General features: G+C 42.2%; 1 protein-coding gene across 6 annotated transcripts in view; it reads left to right on the forward strand.

Moving 5' to 3' along the window:
* The window catches only part of TNRC6A (trinucleotide repeat containing adaptor 6A), a 53,138-nt gene that overhangs the window by 37,421 nt on the left and 3,036 nt on the right, over positions 1-12,681 (forward strand). For 4 of the 6 annotated variants that reach the window (XM_061991703.1, XM_061991706.1, XM_061991705.1 and 1 more), the window contains 16 exons: positions 117-281; positions 463-638; positions 831-911; positions 1,351-1,402; positions 2,815-2,957; positions 3,626-3,763; positions 3,989-4,117; positions 4,228-4,305; positions 4,535-4,745; positions 8,201-8,332; positions 9,850-10,008; positions 10,344-10,484; positions 11,013-11,120; positions 11,349-11,570; positions 12,262-12,332; positions 12,424-12,563. In XM_061991703.1, coding sequence (XP_061847687.1) covers positions 117-281; positions 463-638; positions 831-911; positions 1,351-1,402; positions 2,815-2,957; positions 3,626-3,763; positions 3,989-4,117; positions 4,228-4,305; positions 4,535-4,745; positions 8,201-8,332; positions 9,850-10,008; positions 10,344-10,484; positions 11,013-11,120; positions 11,349-11,570; positions 12,262-12,332; positions 12,424-12,563 — 2,146 coding nt within the window. The remainder of the gene's footprint in view (positions 1-116; positions 282-462; positions 639-830; positions 912-1,350; positions 1,403-2,814; positions 2,958-3,625; positions 3,764-3,988; positions 4,118-4,227; positions 4,306-4,534; positions 4,746-8,200; positions 8,333-9,849; positions 10,009-10,343; positions 10,485-11,012; positions 11,121-11,348; positions 11,571-12,261; positions 12,333-12,423; positions 12,564-12,681) is intronic. The other 2 variants (XM_061991707.1, XM_061991702.1) reach the window with 1 other exon arrangement.

The following is a 12,681-nucleotide window of genomic DNA, read 5'->3' on the forward strand; positions in this document are numbered from 1 at the left end:
CTGGAGGTACTTATATACTTTTTACCACACGTTAAAGGCAAAACACTTGAGTCTCTTTAGATAGCTTTTAAAATTCTATTTAAAAACATGACAGTAACTCATACTGCTTTAAAAAGGTTGGGGAGAGCCTTCTACTCCAGCCACTACTGTAGATAACGGAACTTCAGCGTGGGGTAAACCCATGGATACTGGTACTAGCTGGGGAGAACCCATCAGCGATGCAGCAGGCACCTCTGGCTGGGGAAACGCTTCTCTTGGTCAACAGGCTCCAAATAAACCGGGTGAGTGCTTTCTGTGTCAGCTGTGAATTAGGGTGTTTGAGGATGGTGAAATACCTCATTAGAAGCTTTGCATTTTTGAGGGCTTTGTTAGCTTGAAGTGAAAATCAAGCTACTTTCTGTGTTGGGGGCAGTCAGTTGCTACTGAAATGTTAACGTGCTGAATGTTTTTTTTCACAACCAGGGCCTAAATCTATGCAAGAAAGTTGGTGTGGAGATGATATGCCATTGACAGGCAGTCGTCAGACCAGCTGGGAGGAAGAAGAGGATGTAGAGATTGGAATGTGGAACACCAGTTCCTCACAAGAAGCTAACCCGTCTTTGAATTGGCCACCATATATGAAAAAAATGCCCACAAAGGTAATGAGGTTGAGTCCAGATTCTTTCACTGTTGTCATTTCTAAAAGCTAAGTCAGAACAGACGGAGGGGAGTACCATTAGGCTTTAATATTCATTCTTAGCAATGTTCATTCTTAACATCTTATGATGTAATTTAAGCAGTAGGTGGTAGATACCTTCTGAGTATCACAGGAATTCCTTTCTATTTTTAAGGGAATAATGAAAGGTGGAAATAAGCAAGATGAAACATGGATCAATCCATTCATTAAGCAATTCACAAATCTCAGTTTTTCAGTAAGTATTTACCTTTACCTGGCTTTACTGCCTTCTTACAGTGCTAGGTGCAATGCAGAAAGATTAAAGTGTTTAATCACCTGCTGTTCATTTGCATGCTATTTGGCTCTTCTGTTTGTCCCCTGTCACTCATCCTTTTTCTTTGCATCCTCATTACCAAAAGACCTATTTATTGATTAATGAAAAGCATTTTTTTAAACACTCCCCAGGTGTTCATCCAGTTCTGGGATGTTTTACTCAATGTTACATACGAATTTTAGTGAAGATTCCTGCTTTCAGTTGAGTAACAACTAAAGGGAGAAAATGCTTTAAAACAGCATCTGATTTGTCGTGACTTTTTTTCTTGTGTTTTTTAATTGAAATAGTATATAGGAATCTCTTTCATTTAACTCTAAAAAATGTTATTATGAAATAATTATGATGCATTTTGTTACTTCAGAGAGAATCACCAGAAGAAACCATACAGAGCAATAAGATGGACATGTCTGGAGGTAAGAATGAGAGAACCTAGCTGGGTTTTATTGCTTCTTTCCAGTCTCTCTTTGATTTTATATCCTTCTCTAAATTACTTTTTAAAAACTATATATTATATAGTTATAGCTGTGTATAGTTAAATATATATTTCCCTAAAGAAAAGGAATACCTTTGTAGAGGCAAAAAAAATGTGCATATGAGTAATGCTTCACGCCTGAATCACCTGGCTGCCACAGTAATGTTATCCATAAATCAAGCTAAGCATAGATCTACTAAGCTGACATGAAAGAATGTGTTCAGGGTGTGGCAGGTTTGTTTCTTGTAGTACAAGTATCTAGATTGCCTCTGGATACCTTTTCTGAGTACAGAAGACAGTCCAAATACCCCACTCGCTCATTGTGGTTCATTCTTGGAAACGCATTTTCAGATCTAAGAACTAAATTAATACTGAACAATTATTTTAGGAACATTTAAACTTGAGTGTAAAATTGGCTTGTGAGCAGCTTTATTTTTATTTGAGTCTATTGACTGTTATGATTTGCTCTAGCAAATAATAAATAGTGTAATTATTTGCATAACATTTAATTACAAGTAATTTGAGCTTTGCAGCTTTTTATTGTGGTTGTACTCTTTTTTTTTTTTTAATTCCAGTTCAAAATTGGATATTTTAACTTTTGATCTCATTGCCTATTGTGTAATAAATAAATTGTTCATTGAATTTTAGATTGTAATGGCAAGCCTCGTATTTACATTATTTCAATTTTTAAAATTTTAATGTAAACCATCTGCTTGTAAAGTCATTCTCTTGCACACATGCAGGAAGTATTAAGTGGATTCCTTTATTACTGCTTATATTTTGATCTTTTAGCTTGCCTAGTGGAATTAATCATAAAAGAGAACTTAAAATTTGCTTTAATCAACACAAATATTTTAAATTTGTGAGGTTTTGGTTTTAGCTAAATAATTTTTTTCTGAACTGAATTAAATGAAAAGGCCTCTGAAATTTTACACAAATGTAGAGGATGTGATAAAGATATTAGTTTAAAGCCAAGACAGTGCTTACTGCTACTGGGGAAAAAAAAAAACAAACCAGAGTTGCATTCACAACTGGAAACTCAAGTTTAAACAGTTACACTTTCTTGGTTTTAAGCAAAACCTAAGCCTACTGTTTTTGTAAAGCCTGGCAGAATCTGTTGACATTTTGCTGGTTCCAAGTTGTGAGTTGTCTTTAGCCATTGATTTATAGTGGTTCCCTTCCACTTGCAGTAAAGCCCAGGGAGTTTAAAGCTAAACGGATGTCGTCTTTTATTAATACCCACCTTAAGAGCAGTGCTGGGTCAGCTCTTTGGAAGCATCAGCTGGTCTGTGCTGTATCTTGAGAACAGAGTAATCCTTCAAGGTTGTAGTCACACCTCTCGCCTTTGCTTAGGGTTATTGCAAGATAAGCGGATGGAGATGGACAAGCACGGCCTCAATGTTGGAGATTACAATCGTGTGGTTGGCAAAGGCCCTGGTTCTCGTCCTCAAATTTCCAAAGAGTCTTCCATGGATCGCGGTCCTTACTTTGATAAGGTCAGTAGGTGCCTTGCTGGCAGACACTTTTGAACCTCTTTATCTGCATTCTGAATAGTTACCTGTCTGTTCCTTAGCATTCTACATTTAGTGGAGGCAAAAGCTAGAGCTTTCTTGTTAATCCATAAGATGTATTTTGTTCTTCTTAACTTACTGATATATAATACTAAGCACTTTCTGTAGCCTGTTTGCAAGTGCAAATGACTAACCTGATCTCTTTTGTTTTCTGCCTATTTCCTGCTGGTGCTGGACTGTCATGTGACTCTTCCCTTCTGTTCCTGGCAATGGTTTCTCCCTTCTGCTTGCTTGCTGGCTGGTTATTGCGCGTCGGTTTATCTGTCCAATCAGGATGGCATTGTAGCAGACGAGTCCCAAAACTTGCAGTTTATGTCCAATCAAAACATGAAGCTTCCCCCTTCAAATAATGCACTACCTAACCAAGCCCTTGGCTCCCTAGCAGGGCTGGGTATGCAAAACTTGAATTCTGTTAGACAGGTAAGGCTGTGTGCATATCCTTGGCATGTTACTTGACAGCATTTAATACCTTTTGATAAAATATCCTAGCTATCTATGTGATTGCTATGTGTTTAACTTCCAATTCAAATGTATAGGGGTGGGAGAAGCTGCAGCAGGGGTTTATTGTCACTAACTGTCCATCCTTTCCCCAGAATGGCAATCCCAGTATGTTTGGTGTTGGTAATATAGCAGCACAGCCCAGGAGCATGCAGCAGCCTCCAGCACAACCTCTTAATTCATCTCAGCCTAATCCACGTGCTCAAGTGCCTCCTCCATTACTATCCCCTCAGGTAACTGAATACATAATCTAGCCTGTGTATAAACCACTAATTCAGAACATTTTTCTTGTTTATCAGCATTGCTGGAGTTTAGTCTGTAAATATTTGACAGTGTATTTGGCTCCACAAACCTCTCAGAAACTAGGCAACCATTGACCAGAGGTTATAGTATTCTACACACAGTGTAACTAAGTGCATCTGACTGTCACTCACTCCTCACACTGGCCCATTTTGCAGGTTCCAGTATCATTACTGAAGTATGCACCAAACAACGGTGGCCTGAGCCCACTTTTCGGCCCACAACAGGTAGCCATGTTGAATCAACTGTCCCAGTTAAACCAGCTTTCTCAGATCTCCCAGTTACAGGTAAGCTAAAAAAGTTAGTCGTTCTGTGTTCTGTTTGAAAGTCTTAAGTAGAGACTTACATTAGCTGTGAACTGTTCTTAAACAAACCACCACAAAACACTGTCTCGTAGCGGTTGTTGGCTCAGCAGCAAAAAGCGCAGAATCAGAGAAGCATGCCTTCTGGTGGTCGTCAGCAGCAGGAGCAGCAGGTAAGTGAACACGTTTATTTACCCTCTTTTCACACCATCTTTAACAACTGGCTTTGGTCCTGAGCTGCGTTTCTCATTACAAATTCTGTTAGCGTGCAGGAGTGAATGCGATTTTGCCAGGCTTTAAAGGAGTGAGCCGGCTTCATGCTGGGGCTTTGCTGTGCTACTTTCTTTAAAGGTGCAAAAGCTTTTGCCTATTTTATGTGGTAACTGCTCTGTTTTGTTTAAGGGTCGATCTCTTAGTATGCAGCAACAGATGATGCAACAGTCCCGTCAGCTTGATCCAAACCTGTTAATGAAGCAGCAAACTCCACCCTCTCAACAGCAATCACTCCATCAACCCACCATGAAGTCTTTCCTTGAGAATGTCATACCCCATGCTACTCCTGAGCTACAGAAAGGGCCATCACCAATAAATTCATTCAGCAGCTTCCCTATAGGTGGGTTTCTCCATGCTAATTTCGTACGTTCAATTAATGCTTATGTGTCACATGGTCTTTCCTTTCACTTTGCCTGCCTCTTCTGGAAACAATAATGATGATAATCCACTTAGCACTTACAATTTTAATGAAGTCATCATTCTTTGTGGTTCTTACCCGGTTACCTGTGTTCCAAAGACCTGTGTACCAAAGAACTTTTTTCACAAGTGCACTCATTCCCAGAACTGTCTGTATTTCAGTGCAAAAATGCTTTACATTCTTAAAGACTGTCTATCTCATTTCTGTCTTATCCTCTGGGCCACAAGGATGATACAAAGTCCTTTTGCAGGTATGATTCCTGGAGCTAAAGGACTTTTAGAAGTAGAATCACAACAAAGAATATATTGAAGTGATCTCGTTTTTTGGGATTGTAAAAACATTTTCAATGAATCTGGGCTTGCATAGGTAGAACAAAATGTTAATTTCCCCTGTAGTGTAGTTTTGTCCAGGAAAGAAAGCTTTTAGGTCTGCATTTTTAAGGAGTGATTGTCTCACTTCAAGCAAAGATATCTGAACATTTGTAAATACAAACATCATTTGTTTCTTTCTCCCTACATTTCCAGGCTTCTGTCCAATTTCTACTTCAGAAATTCCAGGCTTGTATATTTTCTCCTTACTTTAGGTCCCTTTTTAATGCTGTCTTACACTTACTACAACTGTATACCATTTACCTCTTATCCTTATTTTTTTTTCCTCCTCTTCAGTTTGCGTTTCTTCTGCGTTACTCTAGTATGGTTATTTCTGTTGGGCTGATTCCCTTTGCATCCTCATTGCCCTTTGTATAAAAGTTTGTTTAATAGAGACTGCTGCTGAAATCCTTGTGCTTCTAGGTGGAGTGTCATGGAGCCAGTGGGTCAATGCAGACCATGCTGTTGCACTGCATGTGGCACACTGGAATTTTGCTTGTGGCCAGTCCAGGCTGCTGCTTAATAGTTGCTGATGATGATTGGCATCAAGGTCTAACTACTGCTTTCATTTGGAGGGCCAGGCATAAAGTTTGTTTAGCTATTAGAGATGCTGTGTTGGATCTAATGAAAGGAATCATAGAATCATAGAATGATGGGGGTTGGAAGGGACCTTTAGAGATCATCCAGTCTACTCCTGCCAAAGCAGGTCCTAGGTTGCATAGGATTGCATAGATCAGGTTGCACAGGAACGTGTCCAGGTGAGTTTTGAAAACCTCCAGAGAAGGAGACTTCACACCCTCCCTGGGCAGCCTGTGCCAGGGCTCCCTCACCTGAACAGCAAACAAGTTTTTCTTTGTTTAAATGGGACTTTTTGTGTTCCAGTTTATGTCCCCTTGTCCTGTCACTAAGTACAACAGAAAAAAAGTGATGCCCCAACCTCCTGATAACCACCATTTAGATATTTGTAAATATTAAATATTTAACTTCCTTACCAAACTTCATGCTGAGTAATTGCATCCTGCCTATGACAGGCTCCTTTCTGTTTCATTTCTTGAGATGAATTGTGTGCTATTGTTAAGTAGCTGCTTTCTCACCTTAATTGTTGCCACATTTCAGGAACCTGCAGTGTATGTAAGATTGCTTTGAGATCCCCCAGGAACCTGCTGTGGTATACCTGAGCGTTGTGTGGGATCTCTTTGTATAGTGAGGCAAACAAGCAGAGCCAGAGGCCTCAAAGTAGGTTGCTGGAATTCTTCAGCCTTTAGTGAAGAACTGAGTCAAGAGCAGTATTGGTAGTATCCTCCAAGTGCACAAAGTGTAGCAGCATAGTCATGTCAGAAGGAGATGAACTTGGCCGAGTTCTCTTCTGGAAAATCTTGCAGGTGTGTTGTTTCCTCCATGTTCTAATTGATACCAGCATCAAGAGACCAAGCAACCACAGCAGGGATGTCCTGTTTACATTCTGGGGAGAGTTTGTCAAGATTCACTAGATCTTTGTCCATCAGAAGCGGGGATTAGGGATAGACAGGGGCTGTCCTTCTCTCTAGTTGACCAGTGCTTGCAGTCACATCCTGATTCCCTGACAGAATTCAGTATTTCTGATATTAAAAATACCTTTCTCTGCCCAGTAGTGAGTATAGCCAAAAAACATAAAATCTTCTGTAATTGGATATGAGAATCTGCTTCTGGGAAGACTGTTTAAATGATAGTTTATGTCCAGGGACTGAGCTCATCCCCCAGTCCACAGGTTCCAAATACAGAGCTGTGGGCATGCACCAGTGCCTGTCCAAGGGCTGTCGTTAACCTCATGAGCACGTGTGTCCACCTGCCAGCTTGTGATCTTTCCAACCCTTCTTGTAGAGGTCTGTCATTTGCAAGCTTCTTCACGATTAGAGGAAGGGTTGTTGTTGTGCCCAGGTTACTGTTCTGACAGCACCAAAATCCCAGAGTGAGAGATGTCAGAAACTGGATGGATTGGAGTTTTCTTTTGTTCTGTTTTGGTTGGGTGTCCCGTTACAAGGCACTTTGAGGATTATCAAGGGGCTGCTTTGCTAGCATCAACATAAACAAATGAAAAACCCAAACAACCAACCAAACCATCTTCTGTATGGTAATGAGTATTGACTTAGGGAAATAATTAAGCACTAGTTTCAAGGGCTGAACAAAGGTGTTTCCGGTAGAGATTTGAAAATTTCCTTGCTTATTGCTGGTCCAAAGTTAAAATGATGATTTATTTTCAAAAATGAAGTAAATAGGTCTGAAGGACTCAAAATGGAAGCAAGTGTGGTTGCAAATTAAGGATTTGTACAGATCTGGAAAGAGAGCAGGTGTGCCAAAGTCAGAAGCCAGGGGCACTGTTGAAGTGCAGTGTAGCTGCTTCTCACAGGTATTTGGGTTGGTTGTTGAAATACAACAGAACAGGCACAGACAAGTTTTGCTTTCTCTTACTGTGGTTTTAATACAGTGTAAACAGGATGAAGGGAGGCAGGTAGCAGTATGGCTTGTGCTCAACTGTGCTGGTGAGTTGTCCTGTGGGACAACCCCAATAAGAAGAGTGATAGTGGGGCTGTAACTGCAGATGCCAGTACAGAACTCCTGCCTAGAGAGGAGCACAGGCACAGAGGGCTGTCTTGTCACTGCGCTCACTTTTCACAGTACTGCTACTCAGCACAGACCGGATCAGTTGTGCTGGTGCCAGACTGGTGTTAGAAACGCCACGTTTTTAGATGTTTGCCTTTGAGTTTCTCTAACCTCCTCAATGACTTCTTCCGCTGACATTTTTTTGCATGAAGACGCCAGCTGAGAATTCAGAGTGCTTTGCATTGCTTAGCTTAGCTTCTGTCTGTAGTAAGTTCCCTTTATTAAGTGCTAGACTGTTTCTCAAAGCCAGAGACTTGGAAGCATGAAATAACCATAGCAATATGCTCTTCAGTTATCGTTAGGACAATAGTGGTAATGAGCAGAAGAAAAACGTGTGGTCTGTGTTTCATAAGTTCTGTATGTTTTTAGGAATGAACTCAAACTTGAATGTAAACATGGATATGAGCAGTATTAAAGAGCCACAGTCTCGACTGAGGAAATGGACTACAGTAGACAGCATTTCTGTGAACACATCCTTAGATCAAAACTCCAGCAAACATGGTATGTTGAACATGTTGTTAATTGGCATTTGACATTGCACACAGATCTTCCTGTTCTGGATGTAAAATGCAGGTTTTCTGTGTTTCAGTCTGTAGCTGTAACTGCTTTGTTGCTTGTAGCTGCCAGAATGGGTGTTGTGTTTTCTGTGCCAGACTTGCTGCTTTGGTTCATACAGCACCCCATGGCTTTCCTGTACATTTTTACTTGCAGAAGTGATCTCGTGATGAGATTTAGCAGAAACTTTGCACAGAATTCCTTTTTAACCAGACTTTTAAGTGTGACTTTTGCTACTAGCTTTACCTTAATCCATGTTGGAATACCGCCTATATTTTTAAAACCAAAGGCTGTAGATTTTGTAGCTTGCTTTCCCCATACTCTGCTGGCCTTAAGGTGATTTGTGGGAATTTAAATCCGTCTGCATGCGTTCTGGTCATGTCTGACATTCTTAGTTACAGGTTTGGGTTATGAGTGCATGTGTTTGCATTCTAAAAACAGGAGAGCTTAGAAGAGACAGACTGGTACCATTGCTTGGTGTGGTTTTAGGGGAGGGGGACTGGCTTGCTTCATATTTCATACCAGTAGTCAGGATTCATATGACATTTCAACTGTTTCAGTTGCTTGAAATTTCATCCAGTTAAAACTTGAGTCTATAGCACAAAGGTTCTGTGTCTAAAGATAGTTATAAAATGTCTCCAGTCTCCTGTTACCATCCAGTCTTCAGATTGTTTGGCTGGTTTTGGATTTGTCACCTGTTTTATTACTATGAAGTGACTTGAGGCCTTAGCATCTAGTGGAAATCGCCTGCTACTGCACTTCTGAGCTTCACTCAGTTGTTACAGATGAACAGAAGTGTTGGTGGTACTTCAGCTGTAGGTAATGTTCTCTGAACGGGGTGAGGAATTTGGCTATTTGAACTCCATATTGCATTGAATCACTAGTAAAACCATTTATTCTCTCGGAACTGTAGGACACCTTTGGTTTTGCTGTCTAATGATTTCTAAACTTCTTGCAGAACTTGCACAGAAGCAGATAGATTTTGTGCAGTGCTTTTTGTTCTTTGCTCTACTTCCAGTGATTTTTAATTTCCTTTCCTCCCAGAAATACGAGTAGAATTTAGAGCTTGTCAGTAGCTAAAGATCCATCAGATTTTGGAAGTGTTTCTTGCAGGAGCCCTCCTATCACAGACTATATTAACTGACCCTGTTATCCAGCTGGAGTCTCACAGAATGCTGTTATCCTCCTGAATTAGTATTTTACTTATTAAATGTAATAAGTATACTGTTGTAATTACATTATTTCAATGAAGAGGATTCAGTTTTCTCGTGAACTATTCGGAGGCATTTCATTTGAGATTATATACTGTTACGTGACTTCTGATATAACTTGACATTGTAAGAGGACAGCATGCTGCTATGTATTTCATGACTGCTTCACGAGAGCATGTTTTAAATGTAGACTTGTGTGTATGAAAACTGGCCACGCAAAATATCTGATGACTTTTGTTTTGTTTTAATTAGGTGCTATTTCAAGTGGTTTTAGGCTGGAAGAGTCTCCATTTGTTCCATATGACTTTATGAACAGCAGTAACTCACCAGCCAGTCCTCCCGGATCAATTGGGGACAGCTGGCCCCGTGCCAAATCGCCTAACGGCTCTAGCAGTGTTAACTGGCCGCCAGGTACGCCCCTATAGCCTTGCCCCCTCCCACAGCCCTGCCCCCTCCAGCCCTGCTGTCTCCCACGGCCGGACCCTCACCCACGCAGGGGCAGGGAGGCAGCCCGGGGAACAGTCAGAGCGGGAGACTTATTGTCTGTCCTCCTGCTTGGAGATTTTACCCCGCTGAGGCTGGACCAGAAAGACTAGAAATGAAATGAATCAAGTGACTGAATTAAGTCAATTAAGTGCCTGAAAGGTTTCTGATTGTCAGTCCTTGAGATGCATTGTTTAGACAGCTGTTTCCTGTTAAAGAAAACCAAATCAAAATAAACTGCTTTTCTGAATCTCTGTTCTTAGAGTTTCGTCCTGGTGAGCCATGGAAAGGTTATCCAAACATCGACCCAGAAACTGACCCTTACGTCACTCCTGGCAGTGTCATAAACAATCTTTCAATTAATACTGTGCGGGAAGTTGACCACCTCAGGGACAGGAACAGTGGTACGTTCGGGCACTCGCGCCGTTGGCTAATCGTTGGGTACTAAACTTCCTTCGGTCCCAGGGAGACACTGTTTACTTGGAGATGTGTTTGCTACTTGCTCGTCTCCTTGTTTATCTTCTGTATTGTGGATTTCACATCCAAAAAGCTCATCTTTGGCTCAAGCACTGCTCCCTGACACAATACAACAGACATCCCAAGAATTGCGGGTCGGGTGAGCGCACGCCGCTGCTCTGTGTGCTGGCGTCACTCTGTGCACAGAGAGGCAGCGTGTTTGAGGGCAGCAAGCACAGCCTGGCAGTCCAGCCACTGCACTAATGTAACTAGCTCTGCTGGCAGTGAGTGCAGGGCACTTCGCTGCTGAGCATGGTTGCCAACATTTGCCTTTGGGGCAAGGATGGGGATCAAGAAGAGTGGAGGACGTGCCTCGTCTGACTGTGTGTCTTCAGCCTGGACTACAAGTGATGCACTTTTAACTTTACTGCATTTGTGATGCATTGAGCTGTGACTGACTCCTCTCTTTGTTGTAGGGTCATCCTCATCTTTGAACACCACGCTGCCTTCAACTAGTGCCTGGTCATCCATTCGTGCCTCCAACTACAATGTTTCCCTCAGCAGTACAGCACAAAGCACTTCAGGTGATGTCTGCTTATATTGCTCCGAGCTGATCTTTCTGCCCCTTCACCTGCTTCAGGGAGACAGTGAATGTTAATAAAAAGTAGTACCCAAGGTCTCATCTGAGGGGTAACTTCACTAATTTTCCAAGTAGCTATTTTGATTTTCCTCTAATTTAGCAGCTTCTCTTTGTAGCAAGGTGAAGGTTACGGCACTGTAGTGATGATGGCTTGTCTTTATATGTCTTTTAGTAGCCAGAAACAGTGATTCCAAATCAACATGGTCTCCTGGATCAGTTACTAACACCTCTCTGGCTCATGAGCTGTGGAAGGTCCCTTTGCCACCTAAAAGCATCACTGCTCCATCCCGCCCACCTCCGGGGCTAACAGGCCAGAAACCACCACTGTCCACTTGGGATAATTCCCTTCGCTTGGGTGGAGGATGGGGAAATTCTGATGCCAGATACACCCCTGGTAAGGATGCCTTTGTGTATGGAGATGTTTGGATTTGTTACCAGGCTAGGGAGTTTCCTGTGCCTTGGTTAGGTAATCTGTCACTGTTAGCCAACATCTGTACCGTTTGTCTTGCCAAGAGCAAAAGCAGGTCTGTGTATCCTAAAGGGCATTGCGCAGCCTTTCTCCTGAATCAGCCTGGGGGAGGGTCTGGGTGTCCTGTGAGGCACTGAGGTGTGCTCTGTCCTTACATCAACCGTCTCTCTAGAATTGACATCTGTGCAGCCAAAAGGCAGCTGCCTGTTCAGCATTTTTCACAGAGCGGTTCATACCCTAATGAATTAGATCATGGTAGTACAGGGAGTCTTCATCAGATAGGCTTCAGAACTATTCTGAGCATGCAGCAAGAGTCAAAACAAGTATCTGTGTTCTTGCTTTGATTATGATTCTCTGACCACGGTGTAGCTACTTGCAGCTGTATTTACACTTGAGAAAGTAAACAAAAGGAGTAGATACAGACATTAAGTCCTGTACCATCCCAAAGTGCCTTCTCATGGTTTTGAAGTCTGGAAAAGATGAGCACAATGTCAGTGTTTCTGATCTGTGAATGCTCCCATCTGCTGCCATGCAGCTTCTGCTGCATGTTCGTTCTGACACCCTTCCTGGTGTGCAGTGGGACAGGGCACTGACTCCTTTATTTTCCCTCCTTTAGGTTCAAGCTGGGGTGAGAGCAGCTCAGGGAGAATAACAAATTGGCTTGTTCTGAAAAACCTTACACCTCAGGTAAGGCCAGAGCGGGCAGAGCGGGCCAGTGGCTCTGTGCCTGAGCAGCTCCCTGGGAGCCATTCTCATGCGCTGCCTTTTTACTCCCCAGATCGATGGCTCAACCCTGCGTACTCTGTGCATGCAGCACGGTCCACTAATAACATTCCACCTTAACCTCCCACATGGTAATGCTTTGGTCCGTTACAGTTCAAAAGAAGAGGTAGTGAAGGCACAAAAATCTCTGCACATGTAAGTTTGTTTTCCTTGGTGTGCACTTTGGAGGGAACATGAATGTTTTGCCAGCTGTGAAATACCCTGTGTGTGTGTGCAGGGACCCTCGGAGCCTGCCTCACGTCTAAGGCTTCTC

The sequence above is a fragment of the Colius striatus genome, chromosome 3 (assembly GCF_028858725.1).
Source record: "Colius striatus isolate bColStr4 chromosome 3, bColStr4.1.hap1, whole genome shotgun sequence".
Lineage (NCBI taxonomy): Eukaryota > Metazoa > Chordata > Aves > Coliiformes > Coliidae > Colius > Colius striatus.